Raw genomic sequence first — 19,696 nt, forward strand, 5'->3', positions numbered from 1 at the left:
TCATTATTGGCCTATTTTCACATAAACTCTATCCAGCTTTTCTGTCCCTGCTGATCGGGGCATAACTGCATCCCAGCCAGCCCGTCACTTAAGGCAGAGCTCTCTGAGTTGTTCAGTACAGGAGATATTGTGTTTTAATTTAACTTTCTTTGGTCTTCTTGCTGTTGCTGATGTTCCCTAACAAATATCTGGGGCCTTCGCAGAACAACTGTATTTATATGGAAATCAAATTACACACAGCTGGAGTTTGTTTGGTAGGTAAAATTATGCACAGGTTCTTGATTCTATAATACAGAGTCAGAATGAAATACATTGAAATGTCTGGATGTACTTATCAAAGGGTATGAATATTTTTGAAAGTTGCTAAATTTGAACATTCAGTAAATATTATAGCTGGAAAATCAGCGGCTGAAAATAAAGTGAGTTCCGGTGCTGATTTTATCAGTGAGCATTGTGTCTGAATGAAGAGCCTTAAGTGGTGCCGCTCAGCCACGGGGTCACAGATAGCTGCGAATCAAAGAGGGAGCCAGAGGTTGACTAAACAAATGGTCCTGCCCCTGCCCCTCATGTAAAACTATCTGCCAAACACCAGTGGTCCTCTTTGAACTTGATTTAGCACTGAGGTCGCAAACAGAGGAGGATGAGGCCAGCAGCCTGACAGCATGCAGATAGAGGAGACAAATCGCACAGGCTTCTCAACAGGAGTGTCCTGCTTCAACACTGAGCTGGGCTGCTATTTTAAAGATTTTTAAATTGATGTTCAGTTTGTGTAATCGATAATGTGTATATTACAAACTCATTTACAATCACATTCAGTCATGAAGTAACAGTAAAAAAAAAAAAAAAAAGCTGTTTTCAAAAAGAAATTTGCATTCACAATCACCTAGATTAATTAGCAATGACAGCTATAAAAGTCAGTACAGTGGATTTTGTCAGCAGATTTTGCAATACATTCGTTGCATACAGGAGTTGACGACGTGCTTGTCATGTTTTTGGTCGCCTGACCTGGAAGTGTTGCGGTCAGGGAAGTCAGAGGTCTCCGTCCAGCACCAAAACTCCTCCTTGGATGAGAGAAAACATTTAAATGAATCAGATCTCATGCACAAAATTTAAGCCAGGGGACATGTTATTTAAAATATACACATCATCTGTTGGTTACAACTCTGTTTTAAGGAAAATAATATTGTTGAAGAATTATGAATGCACTAAAAGGAGAATAAGTATGCCACATAGAATAGCTTTTTACTTTGCACCTTGAGCTGGAATCAGATGTGTTGTGAATTTAAGCCAGTAAAGTTAGCTGTTTCACAGGGTGAATGTTTTAACAAACAATTAAATATTGTTAATATTATTATGTAACGTTTTTGGTGTGTATTTTTATCGAGCAGATTTATCATTCGGTGTTCTCCTGTGTGTTCATTGATACCCGAACATCAACATGGACAGGGAACAAAGTTTTCCACTGATTTCCAGTTGGATTTTCCCCGCTTCCCCATGATCCCACTTCCCTGCTAAGAGCCTGATTATCTGAATGAGAGTAAAGTTAAAATGACACGAGGGGAATAAGGAGATCTTTGTAACTTTAGGTAACAACACATCAATTATGAGCATGAGATTAGACTCCTGGCTCTCAGCGCTGCCGGGGCCGGTGGGCCAGCAGGTTAATGAAGGCAATGGGATTAATACCCAGGGAGTTGAGCGCCTTTAGGGACAGGAGCAGGGATGCTGCATCATTAGAGGCCTGCCATACACCCGGGGGCAATATGCAAGGACCGCACATTTCACTCCATTGCCTCAATAAGGGACAGATTGTGCTCTGCCTAAATTCACGTGAAAGAGAAGACCGCTTAGATTAAAACCCATACAGGCGTTGTGTTGCTAATTTATTTGTGGAAATCATCTAGCAAAATTAGAGCCACTTTAATTATATTCATCAGAATCATTCTTATGTGAAAACCTGTCAAAAATCAGTCCTGAAAGATGAATTATTTACCTTTTACAGTGAAAGTTTCAGTCAGCAAAGAAGGAACAAAGAGATTTTGCATTTCTAACAAAAATAAAAATTATTTTCAAACTGAATAAAAACACACTCCAAGACTATCGTTATCAACAAGCTTTCTGAGACTTATTTTCTACTAATTTGTTTTTAGTAAGAGAAGCATAAAGGCAAAGTAAAACAGAGATCCTAACACTCCTTTGGCAATCCACTGAGAAAACTCTTCCCACTAATGGGAAACGTTATCAAAGCTAACTTTATTCAAACTTTTTTTGACCTCTCTCTGGGATTTTTGGGATGGTTGTGGCCTGTTAGTGAAGTATGATATCAAACTGTAGCTCGGCATGGAAAGTTTGGAAGAAAATTGGGCCAAAGCATAGAGGAGTTCAAAGTGTTCAGGCGTCTGAGAACGTCAGTTTCTCAGACCAGAAACCCAACTCATCAAATCAATCAGAACACCTTAATGTGGCCCAGACTTTTTGTGTCACCTATCAGGCAACCACACTGGGTCTCCTAGCTGTCCACATCCCAGCCAACAAAGTAGTCTCAGCACCAAGCAGTGTTGGTGCTTGCTGTAGAACAGCCAGTGTACTGTTCCATGGCAAGAAGTAGCAGCTGCCCTCACCAGCTCAGGCTGCAACATCTTTAGAAAGTATTCAACTTTGGATTGCTTTGGAAACAAATGAAAAAAAAAAAAAGGCAAAGAAAATTTGTTCTGAAACAAAGCGACTGAGGGTTGAATGAAGATCATATCAATGACAATATAAAAACATAAGTAAAACGTGGCAGAAACTTTATACAAAAATTAGACAAAGGTAAGAAAAGTGTACGATGTCGGAATCTTGAGAAGTTCTGGACGAGGTTTTTTGCGGTGCTGATTCATTTCATGTCTAATCCCGAATCTAAGAAATCTGCTGCTCTCAGGCAGATCTGAGCGGCCAATTGGATGGAATTTGCAAAGCATGCATGTGACCATGTCGCACAAATGAATACATTGTTATTTTACACCACTTAATTGAATTCAGAGAGAGAAGAGATATGTAAACATTAGCTGTATTTCTATTACAAACGTGCACAAATCTTTTTCTATTGTCTTCTAATGTCGAAAAAACACATTTTTGAGATAGCAGTGTTTCTATTAAATAAGGCACCGCATGAGCTTGTTCACCAGTCATTAAAAATCTTGGCAACAACGGAGGTAAACAGTTAGATATATTCATAATTCAACCATGATGAGACGTCAACGTCTTATTCAGGTGTTAGAGCAACAAGCCCCTTAAAACCTTGGAGTGTCTACATGTGCATCGTTTTGGGGAAATTGTAGTCTGCGATTTTTCAGATGAGATTCAAAACATTCAAATAACACAACTTTTTATGAACTGTGTGATGCTTTAAGAGCTCACATAGTCTGAAAGAAAAACAAACAAAAAAAAACAAACATTCTCCCCTTACTACTTCATGTGGTTTATGCATTTAGTAATGTTCAGCTGTTGAGCAAGTGATGCAAAAAAATAATATTTTTTCATTGCAATTTGGCGAAATACATTTATTTCGATATGGCTGAAAAGACTAGCGCAAAACGTTTTTATCAAACAATGAGTTTTTTCTAAATTAGCATGTTTCTATTGAGCAAATTTCTTTTCGCAATCTGATTTTGCGCAATTTTACGGTTAATGGAAATCCAACTGATCATTGTTGTATATAAAACTTTGTTACTAGCTATTCTCCCTTTTAAAGCTTGCACACAAATAGAGATTCTCCAGAACAAAAAGTCTCACAGTATTCACTGTTTAAAGTTTGGACTAATCACAACTTAATTTTGGATTATTTTAAAAGCTATTGAATTAATAGAAATAAGTGTAGATGTGTGTGTGAGACACATTTGCAAACATTCAAATACTTTTGATCATAACACCTCATGGTCATAAAAACTTTCAAACGTTTGTTGTGGATAACTGTAAAAAGGTCACATCTGAGGTGTTTGTGGCTGCTACAATAATCTAGAATTTAAGAGACTTTTGAATAACACAGAATGTTTAACATTTTTATGAGTCTGTGCATTTAATATAAGGACTCATGCTTATATTTTATGACTTTTATGAGATGCACAGCTCAGTTTCCAACCCTCCCTTCTTCCCTCAGGAAACAATACTTTGTGTTTCATGCTAAGACCAAGGCTACAGTTCCACCCCGTCCTGATTGAACATAAACAGAACCGTTTGAAATCACTGCTTTGGACTCCACTTCGTCTGTATGTTTATACTTCCTGTAAGAGGCCCTCTATTTATGGACAACTGAGGAGCACAAATAATCATCGCTCTCAAGTGAAAGATCTGCTTTTATTATCTGCAAAGTTTTGCAATGCCTTTGTGTATGCTCACGCTGCCTTCTGATTGCCTGTTTATTATTCCAGCGTATCTGCTGAGCCAATTGGGAGGAGAGATCTGGCCAATTCTTAAAGGTGCCAAACCTTTTTCCAGCCCCTTTCCTGTTCGTGACATCATTGTGTATACCTCTGGAATACACCGATCCACGTCTGTTCTGCAGCCTGGGTGGCACACATCACGCAAAACAAAGGTTAAGCACAAGGTGCACACTCTGTGACTGTCACTTGGACGTCCTGGACTCAGTTAGACCAGAATCCCTCTGTCCCAATTTTATGGCCTGTGAGCTGCTTTCTGCGACTCGGTGCAGTCACAGATGAAATCACTCATTTATTCAGAGCAGCTTGTGGTGGCAAGGCGAAAAGGAGTCTTTTAAATTGACACTTGGTAATTCTTTTCTGAATTACCAGACTATTTGTTTGCTTTTGCTGAACAATCCAAAGATTTTATAATTCTGTTTTTGTGTGCAATCAGTTGTCACAAAGGCAAGTTTTAAGACATAGCTTGTGTATAGCCATTCAAATAGCAGTTTCCCAAAATGAAAGGCAACTTAATTCATTCAGAAGATTGTAGTCAATATTTGATTAAGTTCCTGCCCAAATAGCTCCTGAAGGTAGATCAGCATCAAGCAAAATTGTATAGAAAAACTGTGAAACAGTGGCCAGAGCAGGCAATTCCCTTCTAAAAAGCAAATTCTAGATTCTGAAACAAGTTCTGCTTCTACCAGAAAAGAGGCACATAATTATTTTAACTTTGTCTGAAGTAAAATGAATAAGTAAACAATAACAACATTAAAAAAATGTCTGTTGCTTGACTAAATACTTTGGGGGAAAACTCACTGGCACATCTTTTAAAATATGTTTTTGGGTTCAGATCATAATCATATGCTTAGAAATTAGGTGTGGCCCCTTGTTCTTTGAAATACACCTGCGCCTCCATGTAAAATAAAATGGAATAAATAGAAAAGTATATTTATTGTGCATTTGAGACTCACACATACCATAGAATCGAATGACAAAGTAAAGTTATTCAACATCAATAATTTGCCATGTATAAGCTCTGAATATATTAATGAAAAGTACCAAATCAGACGTTGGGATATACATTGGTCTGTTCAAATCTAAAAGCATGAAAAGGTTAGATGACCAATGGTGGATAGAGGCTATAGAATATTTTATTCATTTTTAAATATGTTCTAATTTTGCTCCTTTTGTCTAACTTCCTTCAAAAATACTTTCAGGAGGAAACATTGTCTACATCTGAAGGTAGCAGTTGTCAACAGAAAAGCTTTTATATTATTTATTAACAATGTTCAACAAGGACATAATTTTCTGTGTACACTAACAAAATGCCCACTGAGTATCGTTTTTAAAAATAAATTACATTATTTTTTGTTGGTTCCTACTTGTGTGAACAACTAAAATTCCTTTCACATTAAAACATGTTGCACCTTCTCAGCAATCAGTCACATTATCTATTTATTCAGCAGGTTTGGACTGTCGCTGTCTGTCTCTGTTTAGCCTCTCATCTGTTTTTGTGCTTTAAATCCGTAGCAGCATTTTGTTAGCCTTGCAGCTCAACTTCTTAAATAACTACTATATTAGCCCTGTTTCTAAGCCCACTCCAAGTCAGAATTATATATATATATATATATATATATATATATATGTCTTACACAGGGTGAATGCAATCATAGAGACTTTAATTCTAATTCACTATCAAACTAATATAAATAAATAAACAGTTAAGAGTCTGTAATTTGACACTTGAAAGTACTGAACTGTTGAGGCTGAAATAAAATATTTTGTACTAGTAAAAACTAATAAAATAAATGGTGCTGGTGTTTTGTATATTATTATTATCTGACAATAATAATAATAATAATAATAATAATAATAATAATAATAATTTTCCAGTTGAAACAGAAGAACCTTAAACATTTTTCTTCTTCTAAATATGATTTTTTTTTTCAACAGTGAGAGCATGTATATTTATATAAACATCCATCTTTGACAGCTCTGCTGTAATGTGCGTCAGGCTCAATCCATCATTCGTTCTTTTTTTTTTCTCAAAGGTTGGATGATAAATCTTTGCCCCGTTTCTCGGATACTCTTCCCCTTTTAGGGCCTCCTTCTTCTTCCAGACACAGTCACACACACACACACACACACACACACACCCTACGAAGTAGCTCCAGTAGACTTCGACTGAAGCAGGACCTTTTTCGTGTTGGATTCTTTTCAAAACATCCTGTCCTTCATTTGAGCGTTTTGCGTTACAGCCAAACATACAAGCAAGTCCCCACACAGCCACGAGTAGCGGCAGGCTCTCCCCCTCACTGTTGTCATCTTACCTTTTCTAGTCTGAGCAAAAGGCAGCCGGTCAGATCCGGGTTGTTTCCTGGAGATATTCCCTTTTAATAATCCAAATCAATATCAAATTTGAGGTGATTATTGAAAGTGCTTCTTTAAAGGTTAGAGAAAGAGGGCCGACACCGAGCAGCTCGGAGCTCTCTCTGCAGAGCTATGCGCTGCTCGGCGAGCCTCTGCACACTCTGAACATCTGCTCATTTCACGTGACTTTTTTTTAAAAATACTAACATCTGTTCTAAATAGGTTTCATTCTGAGCCTCTGCATCGTGTCAGTTGCCAACTCCTCTCTTCTGAGAGAAGGGGAAGGAACTTTTTTTTTTTTTTTTTACATTGCATGAGGGGCTGCAATTGATGAAATGCTTTCAAAAGCGATGAACTTTTTATATCACCAAAACAGCTCAGAATGTGTTCGTTTCCCTGAGCTGAATTCCCAGCCGCTCTCTCAGTCCTGGCCCCGTGTGCTTTGCTCCGTGTTTGTGTCTTTACGTGCAGACTTCGAGCCGCGCACCTTCGCGGCCTTCTTGGGTTTCATAGACATCTGGGAATTCCATACATGCCTCGCGAGCCAATTACACACCTACGACCGCGCGCGCACTTTGATTTGGACCGCGAGGAACATTTTCCCAGATCGGCGGAGATCAATCACTACGCGATAACAGTGGTCACTGAAAGATTTATGTACTGACAATAATCGGGAGTGCCATATTTGTCAGGGGCGATGCGCATGCGGATCGCCCGGTTCACACGAAAAAAAAAAAGAAGAAGAAGCTTGGTGCTGCTAAAAACTTACATGCAGGATAAAATAAAGCTCCTGAACGTTCAAGCAAGAGGCTGGGCCACTAGCAGGCTGACATGACCTCAGTATAACTTACTTATAAAAGAGAGCTGCAGGCACAGACTTTAATCCAACTGTAAACACAGCGAGGAAAAGGGAGACTGGGAACGCTTTTAGATATTTAATTAAAATGTAATTCTGTAAAAGCAGGGATTTTTTTTTAAAGCTGCAGTCTGCCAATTCTTTAATAAAACGCCTCCTAAATTTAATCAGTTGTATTTAAAAAAGAAAGAAGAAGAAGGAGTTACGAGCAACCTATGAAATTTTTTTGGTCATTATTTTCAAATTCTGCGCCAACAGTAGACAGGTTTCTTTCTAACTATTTTGCACTCGAAAGCAGCCAAGTGCAAACCCAGTGATCTACACAATACAGCTCATGTGGTGTCATTCATTTTTTTTATCCAAGTACCCAAGTGTAAGCGCATTTCATATCAGGCACGCATGAAATCTTCATAATTTATATACCAGTTTTCTGAGAATTATCGTACAAATTAATATAATAAAACTTGGGGGTAAAAAAAAAAAGTCAAAGTGATATTTCCCATCGTCTTTTTCTTTATTGCAAAAACATATACAAACATTTACAGAAAACAAGGTAATATAAAAAATGGAATGAGTTTTTTTTTGTTTTTTTTTTACTTCTTTTTCCATTCCAGACACAGGATTTATGTCTCAAGGCAACAGGTTTCACCAATAAATAAATAATTGCATTCTGAAAGTTCTCTTTCTCTCTGCCTTTCTTTTTTTTTCTCTTTTCTTTCTTTTTTTGCACAGGTTAATTCCACAAAGTCAGCCGTGAGCCATGTAATTTGAACTCCACAGAAATAAGTCCAAATGTATGCATTCAACAAGGTAGAGAAAGAAATAAAAATGACATATATTTGTAACATTCGTTACATTCAACAACATGAAAGCTCATTAAAATGGGGCCCCAGCAATAGGGGCATCTTCCTCTTTCCACACACACACACGCACACACGCACGCACATATACGCATATATATATATATATATATATATATATATATATATATATATACAGTCCTCATGCATGCAGAGCCACAGAGTCGTCTTTGGTTTGGTTGATCCCATGTTTCCAGCATTGGACTCCTCCAGAATGTCCCTTCAGAATTTGATAGATTCAGCAGTCACCTGTAGGTTAGATAACGGGTTATTTGCCATGAAACTTTGCAGAGAGGCAAACTAAGCTTTGAACTACTGGATTATTAGGTTGCATAATATTTTCTGAACTGGCAGCACGTTTTGTCAGTTATGGGTCATGCATGTTAGTAGAACAAAACTTAAGCGTACCATTTTGGGCAAAAGGAATAATAATAATAATAATAAAAAATCTCCAGATGCTAGTGAGATGTAGACATGGACCAAGCTCCCTCCATCCTCCACACGGAGAAGGCATAGCTCAGCCTCTCATGAGCCACATAGCTGCAGCTTGACATCTTGGAGTCCAGCTCGTCGCTCTGCAACACCTGGCAGAGGAAGTCGATGTACCTGGCAGCGAGTTTTAAGGTCTGTATTTTGCTCAGTTTGTCCGAGGGCAGCGTGGGGATAATCTTCCGCAGGGCCGCGAACGCCTCGTTTAGGGACTGGGTCCTCTGTCGCTCCCGGACGTTGGCCATCACCCGCTGCGACTGGAGCTCCTCGAAGGACTGGGGACTGCTGCTGCCGGACTTCTTCCCTCTTTTCCCCGGTGTCGGGCTGTCCGAGTCGTCCCCGCTTTTCCTGCTCGTCCTCCGCTTCCTCCCGCCGCCTCTCTTCGGCTGCCTGTCCGGCTCCCCCTCGCTGTTGCTCAGGCTGTCCACAGGAGAGACGGGGGAGCTTCCCGACTCTTCCCCCAGATTTTCCTCAGACATCTCCCACCTGAGAAGACGTAGGGCCAGAGAGGGGTCCGAGCATTCACTCCCCTCTCATGAGAAGTCTGGGAGATGGTCCACCTGAAGATCCACCGCAAAACAATCCATAAATAGGTTCCTTGGAGGAAAAAACTCTTCTGTTAGTTGAGAAACTTAAGAACTTCTTATAGGCTACATGTAGTAAACTTTTTTGTTGTTTGGGAGAACATGATTGGCTGAGAAGTTGAAATACTCGAGGGGCGGGAACATCCGAGAAACTCTTTGAGAAGCTCTACAGAAAGCTCAAGTTTCTTTGTTAAACTTTTTAGAAACGCAACTTAAATTTTAATGTGGCAAAAATACAAATTTGGAGCAAGAAATCAATTGACAAAATGAATCTTGTGTTTGATGAGTTCATTCCGTACAACGTGACGTGTTACAAGCCTTTATTTAGGTTCATTTAGATGATTATAATTTACAGCTAATGGAAATGAAACCAGAGGAGTAAACAAACAAACATTATAGTATGTGTTGTGCAATATGGTGGAGACTGCTGACTTGACAGTTGCCCAGCAGACAGTCATTGACACCCTAGGGTAAACCGCAAAATGGCATTACTAACAAAGATGGACATTCACACATTGCTATATACTGTAAGTAGATATTTGTGGGAAGTTGAGTGGAAGAAAAAAATGTAGTTAAAAAAGAATGGGCAAGCAATAGGGATAACTGCAGAGCTACAGAAAATGCACAGGGTACTTGGTCAGATCTTTTGTATGAATTAATGGATTCTAGCACACTTTTTCCTTTCACTCAATTTTCTAATGGCATGCTTGCATACAGTACTTTGGTAACATCAAGCTTGTCTCCCAATTACCTTTTGTGACTTGTCCCCCTTGTGGAGATTGTCAGTGACTGTCCAATAGATAACGGTCGTGCAGGTTTTTGCATGATTGTGTAGAACATACTTCTCCATAAAAATACTTTTTATTTGTCTAACAGAAAACTAAAAACCTGATTTTGGGATTTTCATTAGCTGTGGTTCATAATGGCCTAAATTTACAGAAATAAAAGTTGAGATGTCTGTGATATTTTGTGCAATATTGTAGTCAATTTTTTTAAGCTGGATTAATAAAATCAAAAGTTTTTGAAATATATTTAGATTTTAGGAAATACTCTCATAAATCTTGAGATTGACATTTCAGGGTTAAACTAATTTTAACCAGAATGATTTGCAAACCTTTTTACACCCTCTGGAAAATCTTCTGATTTTGTTATCAAAAATCCACAATCTTTAGTGGCAGCCGTTAAAAATATTGTACAATAGACCAACATGAAGTAATGCACGATTCGGAAGAGGAATTATGATGATACATGGTTTTCAAAAATCTGAAAATTATGGCAAGCATTTGTATTTAGCACCTTCACTTTGATACCCTTGAATCATTTCCAGTCCAGCTGCTTTCAGAAGTCTAGTTGGGATGAAACGGCTGCTCTGTGATGGCCTCAAATGTTTGTTAAAGTAGATTTAGTGAAGTAAAGAAAAAAAGAAAAGCATTGTGAAGACCAAATAATCCATCAGAAATGTCAACAAAAATTTGGAGGAGAAGTTTAAAGCAGATTTAGGTTTAAAAAAAAAAAAAAAGAAAAAGCTTTGAACGTCTCACAGAGCATTTTCTGGAGCGCACTGGAAATGGCACAGCACCACTGCAAACCTACCAAGACATGAACTCTATCCACCTGAAGTGAAAGATTGAGCAAAAACAGAACTGAAAAGAGTGGCCAAAGAAAGCCACTGTAAAAAGGAAGTCATAAGAAATAATGGTTTCCACTAGCCATGCAGGGGGCACAGCAAATATGTTAAATGTTGTGGTATGCTGCACATCACCATGAACACCAGGTGAAACATCCTGTTGGCAGCATCATGCCATTGCGATGCTTTTCCTCTGGCAGCGAAAGACAAGCAGAGTTGATAGGAAGATTGATGGTGCTAACTAGAGGGCAATCCATCACAAAAACCCATTAGGGACAAAAGATTTTAGACTCCCGTGGACATTCAGATTCCAACAGGTCAATGACCCTAAGCATAAAGTGAGTACTACAATAAAATTAATCTGTGGCAAGACTTGTAAAGGTCGCTGTTCAAACATCCTTTTTGTACAATCTGAACAACCTTGAGGTGTTTAGCGAAGAAGATTGTATTCGTCCCACAAAATTTAATTAAAAGCAGAAAAACTGTGTCTTGTTACCATATCACAAAGTTACACTATTTCGTTTGGTCTATCACAGTACCCCTCATCAAAATTTATTTATATTTTAGCAGTTCAGGGCTTATGAATACTTTTGAAAGGCATTGAATACAACATATAATCAAATTGCATTTTAATTTTCTTTTTTTCTTTTTTTATTATAACTTGCCTGAAACATTTGTTTCCATTCAGCAAAAATATAACCATCAAAGTACTTTATACATGCAGCAGCATACAATATATTGCCATACAATTTGTGTTTTCAAATCCACAGTGGAAGCTGTTCAAGTTTTCTGATTCAGAGCAGAGAGAAGGGAAGCTCTGTGTTCTTGGCTCTGCAGCATTAACAAGGCTGGTGATACAATATCCATCTTGTTTAGTGGAGGATTACTTTGTTTAGGTTTGAGAAGACTGTGGTCCACAGGAGCAGCATCTGGCTCAGGAAGCAGGGGGGCATTCTGGGTCAGAGGTCACAACACCAGTGAAACATCCATTTACATCTTGTTGGAGGCCTCAGAGTGAGGTATTGTTCTAAGGGGAGCACAGGCTTGTTTAAGTGTGGATTGAGATTTTTTTTTTTTTTTTTTTAGATTTCAATTTTTACATTTTTTACAAGCACAGATGACCACCTCACCCCATTTATTCTTGTTGGTGATTTTGATCAAAATTCCTTCTTTGCAAACTAAATTCTAAATGTCATCTTTTAATGTTTAAAATTTGCAATCATTCGTTGTTTATGATGACAAAATAGAGCAGCTTGAGTGTGTTTCAGGTGACTACACCTGTCCTGTGCCCCTGTCCATGGTGCTGATCTCATTACGCTCTACCTGCTGCAGCAACACAGGTAAGGAAAGGGATTTTTCAACGGACTTGAGTAACCATGGCCTCTCCCTTATCTGGAGGGCTCTCAGCAAAAGAACAGACAACACAGGAGATTTAAACTAAAGGTTTATATGACAGATTGATGAGCCTGCTCCTTAAATTAAAATGGAAAGTAGAGACAAAGGTTTAGTCCTGCACATAAATGTGTCATTTGAAGTACTTTAAGAGTAGTCATCCTTCAAAATTGGCTCATAAGCAAAGCAAATTTATAACCATTAGCATTGGTGAGTACAAATATTTGAGGATGGGTTGTACTTAATAATTGCTTCTTAAGGATACTCAATTCTTTAATCTAACTTATGTAATGTTATTCTTAACATAAAAAAATTATACAATCCTCAAGAACATCAACAGTATATTTTGGGGTTACTAATGATGCATTTGAAATATTCTCTTTTCCTTGTGAATGATGATAAAACACAGCAGTAGTACATTTAAAAATAAAAACTGGATGCAAAACGTTTATTTCATTTATGCGTTTCTTTAATCCACACAAAGTCACAACAATGCACCAGGCTCAGACTTAGGTAATATGTTAAAAGGGCCCCAGGTCACTTTATAAAGAAAGGAAATAAACCCAACTGTTGCCTGTTAAATGATACAAAAATTTAGCTTCTTATCCACAGTGAAAGCAGCAACATTTGAAAGTCAAAGTGAGAGTTTCAAACCTAAGAGCAATATACCAGCTGTCAAGCATGGAGGCGGCAGCATTATGCTGAATGACTGCTTCACTGTCAGTGGTAATGATGATTTACACACAGGGGTTGGAATGCTGAAGACAGACAAGCACTTCAAAATGGTTCATCTTCACCGGCAGTCAGCAACAAGAAAGCTGACATTTAGACACATAATGTTGTTCCAGCAATACAGGTTGATGATTTATGGATTGATGAAGGAGACAAAATAATTGAAAGTGTGTGTCCATGACTCTGGGTAAATAAAATAAATGCTCCAAAGCTTCAAAATTCAAAAATAAAATTTTTGAATTTAATATACTAATGTTTCTGTACTGATGTTTTCCATATAATTTAATTCATTATTTCATCACTTCAAAAACTTTATTAAAATCCCAGCATACACAAGGCATCCACTCCCATAATGGATAAATACAAACTTCTCGCTAGATTTGTATGGCAGAACGCAAAACTACACTAGAAAAACCTAGTGTAGTTTTGATGTGCATATCATATGTTCTGATGTGCACATCTTTTACTTTTTCAATGTGCTTTGCAACCAATAGTAGCCCAAATCCCAAAACTAAGGATTTAAATTGACAAAAGTCCTTTTTTAGACTTTCCTACAATGTGCAAGATAAGGAGGGATGAATGTGTGGTCAATATTATATTGCAAATTGGTATTTTTATTCAATGCAGCACCAGCCAAACCTAATTCCTTAAATGCACGACATTTACAAAAAAAAATAATAAAAAAAAAAATCCAAAGACAGAAACACATAAATTAACATGTTGTCAGAATCCTGGGGTTCTTAACAAATTGTTTTTCTTGTTACATTTTCCCTTTTTGTCCTAATACATTGGCTACCAGAGATCACACCCAATAACTTAAGACAATTTTGAAACCCTCTGACCATAAGAAAAACAATCGGGATGACAGTGAATGTTTGCTACGTTGACAAAAAAAAGTAGCTAGTAAGAAAAAACAAGACTGAATATTAAGTAAAACCTCGCAAAGAGAATTTTCTTTTAACCATGGGAGCACAGTGGAATGGAATGAGAAATAGATTGAAAAAGCCTCCCACTCTTTTAGACAAATGTTGTATTGTTAAAAAGTACAGTTGTATAAAGAACAGTAATCAGCGAGGTCAAGTTTAAACCAGAAACATGCCTGTGGTCGTATTAGCATTTCTATTTCTGACTGGGATCATAATAAGCAGACTGGAGAAGAAGAACAAAGACACTAGTGGCTTGAAGCATTTAAGACAATGATACAACAATTAGTGACTGTGTTCTTTTGATTAATTCACTCTTGAAATCAAAATTACTGTCAGTCATCCAGGAAATAAAAAGCAAAATCAACACATTACTTGAGCATTTTGGAATCCTGGCTCTGGAGTTTGTGTGTTATCTTCTTCTGTGTGGATTCTCTCCAGGTTCTCTTGTATCCTTCCATTGTCTAAAAATATGTTAGGTTACTGGTTCCTCTGAATTGCCCTTACATATAGTTGTTTGCCTTTTGTGTCTCTGTGTTGCACTTTAATGGACTGACAGGTTGTTCCAAGTGAAACCTGCATCTCAACAACCAACTGCTGAAGATAAGAATCAACCCCCCACGACCCTGCCAGGAATAAAAGGGTGTAGAAAATGGATGGATTGGTTATTATTAGAACACACTTTTATCATTCTAATAATTATATGGAAGCCTGCCTAATTCACTCTTGTACAAGTCCTTCTTCCATTTTGTCATATTGTGACACCAAAGTCCAAATCCAGGGATTCACATTCACCCAGCCACTCTACTCTCATACCCCTCAGTGTAACACAGTTTAACCCAATTAGCGAATCACGTTTACTATGTGGACACCTGTTCTGTGGAACCCTCTGAGGTTTGTCAGCGGTATTAGACAACAAATAGCGTGATGAAGACCTAGAAATACAGCAGACAGGTCATGGAGGAAATGTGTTACTTGGTAGGGAAAATGGGTTGGGGATCAGGAGGGGGGTTTGGGGAAAAGGGTTTTGAATGTCTCATGGAGCGCTTGAAAATAGAAAGAAATTACAAATTTATACCTATACTCTCCACCCAAATTGACAGATGTCAAGAGTAGCATTAATCAGAGAAGCAGAGAAGAGCCCCATGGAGCTACAGAGATCCAGGCCTCAGGTGGGAAAATCTTCTGACAGAACAACGAGTAGTCATGCACTCCATGAATCTTGGTTTTATGGAAGTGTGACAAGAAGAGAGTCAAGAACAAAAGCTATAAGTAGTTCGCCAAAAGCAATGCAGGTGCTACAGTCAGGACGTGGAAGAAGACCAAAATGAGACCAAAATGTAACTTGTCCAATATTATAACGGCTATGTATGGTGGAAAGCTAGCACTGATATCATTCTGAGCTTGCAAAGAATAATGGACAAAAGTTCTGTCTCAAAATACGTAAAGTTTATTAATATATACTGAAATGATTTTAAGCTTATAGGAGAAAGGGGTTCCAAAAAGTACTGACTCACAGGGCCTGGATAAATATGCATGGTACACTTTTCAGATTTTTATTTGTAAAACCTTTGTAAAATAATTAAACGCGTCTCTGTTTTGGTCTGTCACATAAAATTCCTAAAAGCACATTCAAGTTTGTAGTTGTCGCACAATGGGGAAAAAGTTTAAAGGGTGTGAATACTTATGAAAAGCACTGTTTCAATGACCTAATTGCTAGAGCTGTCCCAGCTGTCCTGCAGCTGGTTTGTACATTATATAATAAAGTCAGTTTTTGGCACTTTTAAAAGAAACAAGTCTTAAACTATAATGGACGTGCACAGTAGGTTTATGTTTTTCAGCAGATTTCTCTGCAGAATTCAACTTTCTGCTGAAGTAACCATGAGAAAACACAGCTGCTTCCCGAAAATATGATGTCATCAGAGGACATCTCCTCCAGTGTTGATCTTTAATAAAGAGTAAACCTTCATCGGTCACTTACAGAGATACTCTTGGAATGACAAGTACAAGTGCAAAAGAAGGAGATAAATGACACATACTGTACTGCCATGTGACAATAGAGGCTTTTTTTCTCTTCCTGCAGCAGCGGCAAAATAACTGGTAAAGACATTTTTCATTCTTATCACTTTGCATTGAGGGGGTGTTATTGTAAAGGCTAATGTAAATGACTGACTCATGCAATTTGACACAGCAGTCAGGAGTGACCCCCAGGCGTCATTAGGTGCCCCTCCCAGAGGTCACGTCAAGGCAGACCCGACTCTGGCTCTTACTCACCGAGTCAGTTGCAGATCCGCAGAGACCCCGTCTTATTTTTTCAGCTCTGGCCCTCGGACGGCCGCCTTTCTTTATCGGCCCTCTCATATCTATTGAAATAACAAACTGAGTTCCTCCGCACGTATAAGTCTCCCCCACAATTGACAGCAATAGTCATGTTCACTCCATTAAAAAGCCAGCCACAACTGGGCCGGTGCCAGCTCGCCAAGATGGATCAACCGAGCGGGATGAGAAAAGACAGAAGTGCGTTCTTCAAAAAGGAGCTGCTGATAGCTCCTAATCAACCCTTTCTAGACTATCAAGGTCAAGTACCAGAGCTGTACATTTTTTCCCTCAACAACAGTTTCAAAATGTCTCACTCAAGACAAATCCAGAGAGAGTAACATGATTTTTCTGATAGCAGAGGTGCAGTGGTGGCGGAGTAGGATTTGGGGTATTGAATTGGGAGGTGATGATGAAAACAGTCCTTTATAAAAGCTGTCTGGACACACAGGAGCCAGGACTCCTGAAGTTAGCTGTAAAAAGAAAGCCTTTGAAAGCCGAGTGCTTTGATGTTGCAGGTTCTAATCGTGGCCTCAAGAAGGCATTTCTATTAAGAGCACAGTTTAACTTTGTCTGAGAAAAAACAGAGAAGGCTGCTCGGTCCTGCAGCCTTATCTCGTGAAAAGTGGAGATTTCTGTGGAATGAAGGGCTGATTCTGTGCACGCAGAGGCGGATACGTGCATTTGCACAAGTGTAATAGATCTTTTAGAAGTGCACATGTGATTATAATGGCTCTGTGGCACATCAGACGGGTCGGGCGCACAACGACACCTTATTAGCCGCTGGAAACCAACAAACGTCTAGTATGTTTTCACAGCTTGGCAGCTCAGCGTGACGAAGGGTCTGTGGAAGACCTGGCATCTCAGCAGTGCATTGCCATACACACATACACGCGCGCACGCACACACAAAACAAACAAGAGACCCTCCTCCACAGGTTTGAAGAAGAGTTTCACTGACCAAATTTTATACAAAAGAACAAAAACACAACCCAAGAATTGAAGAAAAACACAGGATTCACTCCACTAAGCAAACTTGACATAGTATTTCTTCTCCTTTTGAAGCTAAAATGTATGTTCAGTACCATACATTTTCTGCTGCCTTTGAATGATGGGATGCCATGCAGCAGACCACACACATTCAACCAGATTACAGAGGAGAGACCAACACACTGACCTAAGCACTGAAAATATCTGTTAATGGAGAATCAGTAACTTTATCATTTTTGTGGGAGGTGTTACTGAAATGTTGCCTTTTGAATACACAGATTCAACACTGTTTCTCTCATACAGTATCCCTGTGATAACCCTAACCTAGTTAAATTAGTCTAAGACCAAAGATCTTTAGACGTATGAGGGAAACTTACAATCATAAATAAGAACAATAAAATTACGTCACTGATAACAAATAACCTTTTTAGTTTCTAAAATGCAAAGGGACACTATTAAGCTTAATATAGAATATCAACCATGTACTTTTTTCTATTTGTGAACATACACATTAACATAGTTTTGTATGCAAGTAACATCACATTGGTGAAACACTTGTCAGTCAGGGTTCATTTCAGATTTTTTGCAATGTTTATTATTATTATTTTTTGCTCAAGAGAGCCGTTGTGCATTAATGAACATTTTGAACAACAAAAATATGAACAAAAATATAAACCTATATAATCTACAGTATATGGTTGATTTTCATTGTTCGTCACTTGGGAGGGTTTATTGCAGAAGCTTCATCACATTAAAAAAATGTGATGAAGAAAAATGTGATCAACAAAAAAAACCCCACCAAAACATGGTTGGCCTCCTGTGCTCCTGATTGTAATATATAATTATTATAATCAAGTAGTAAAATCATATTGATCTGATTTTAAAAACCTGAACTGACAAGAAAATTGTGGAAAAGGTAAATTAACAATAAACTCAAAATGACAAGAGGAAGTCAAAATGATAAGAGAAGTTGTAAAAATTAGGTAGACAATAAAGTTTGTTAATAATAAAGTTGATTGTGAAATTGCAGTTATTTATTATTTAGGGGTGTGGGATGTTGCCTGGATGGACTTTATGGCAGGAGTGGCAGAGTATTTATGACATGGGTCTCATGGATGTAGGTGTGTCAGCTCAGCTGCTGCTGACCTGCTGGGCATTGCTACATTACCAGATGAGATCCTGACATGAACAGAAAGGATTGTAAAGCTGTTGGTCCTCTCCACCTCATTCCTACTGACGGTTAGGATGCTGTTGTTTCCCTCACACGTTTCTGCTACATTAGTGCTGAGAAAGTTTTAATTTCTGCCCGCACCATTTTAAAGATTATAAGAATTTAAGAGTTGGTCATCATAAGTTCATTAATGAATTTTAAAAAACTGAAAAAAGTCAACAAAAAACAGGTATACTAGGTTTGAGCTCGTTTGTGATAGTAAAATGTTTATTTGTGCTGCTGTCATTTTAAAGATATTAAAGCATAAAGTAAAAAATAAACATGTGAGGTGTCTTTTGTTTGTGACCACCAGGGGAGGCTGTTTGATCTTTGGATGACCCATGTTATTCAATATCTTTGAACATTTTGTAAAATTATTATCTTCTGATCTCTTCAAACTTACATCATTTCATGAGATGAGTCTATTCGAACCTCTTAGCCCGGCCATAATTTCATCTGCTATCTATGCCTGTGGTTCTGAATCTTGGTCCTCAGGATCCACTGTCCTACAAGTTTTAGGTTTGCACTGAAACTTAAACACACCTAAAATAAACAAATGAGTGATTTAAATAGCTTCTGTACCACTTGATGGCATCCTTGGGAGGTAATGCCATCAACTGTTGAAGGACTTTGTGGATAAGGGTTGATAACCATTGGTTTATACGCTATACGTTTTTACTCTGACAAAACCAGAGGGACAAAGTGTAAATGTAATTTTCAATTCTCAGCAGTAAATATAGACTACTCTGATTAGATTATGGATTAGGGCTTCATCTGCACTTATATGGATACTGCTCCTGGTGAAGAATAAGACAAACCAAAAAGTGAAGCACTGTTTTCGTTTTAATCTTGACCTACAGTCATTTGACCGCATGTTTTTGATTAAACATTCCCTGAAGGTAAACAATTACTGTGACAATGGCAGAACAAATTTCATTTTCTACA

The 19,696-nt window shown here is 38.1% G+C and overlaps 1 protein-coding gene and 1 long non-coding RNA gene across 2 annotated transcripts; both read right to left on the reverse strand.

Annotated features, from left to right (window-relative positions):
- Positions 1–287: 287 nt before the first annotated feature.
- Positions 288–7,007, reverse strand: LOC114139097 (uncharacterized). Its single transcript, XR_003594381.1, has 2 exons — positions 6,734–7,007; positions 288–1,061 (listed from the first exon to the last, which is right to left on the reverse strand). It is a non-coding gene; the product is annotated as an uncharacterized LOC114139097 (long non-coding RNA).
- Positions 7,008–8,217: 1,210 nt separating this feature from the next.
- twist1b (twist family bHLH transcription factor 1b) lies at positions 8,218–9,639 on the reverse strand. The gene is made up of 2 exons (XM_028008663.1): positions 8,898–9,639; positions 8,218–8,738 (listed from the first exon to the last, which is right to left on the reverse strand). Exon 1 carries the CDS (start codon positions 9,455–9,457, stop codon positions 8,948–8,950), a length of 510 nt encoding a protein of 169 aa, XP_027864464.1. The 5' UTR covers positions 9,458–9,639; the 3' UTR covers positions 8,218–8,738; positions 8,898–8,947.
- Between the last annotated feature and the right edge of the window lie 10,057 nt (positions 9,640–19,696).

This window comes from Xiphophorus couchianus, chromosome 3 (genome assembly GCF_001444195.1).
Source record: "Xiphophorus couchianus chromosome 3, X_couchianus-1.0, whole genome shotgun sequence".
NCBI classification, from domain to species: Eukaryota; Metazoa; Chordata; class Actinopteri; order Cyprinodontiformes; family Poeciliidae; genus Xiphophorus; species Xiphophorus couchianus.

Coding starts and splice junctions, on each gene's coding strand:
- twist1b (XM_028008663.1), bottom strand. CDS start 9,457: ATGTCTGAGGAAAATCTGGGGGAAGAGTCGGGAAGCTCCCCCGTCTCT.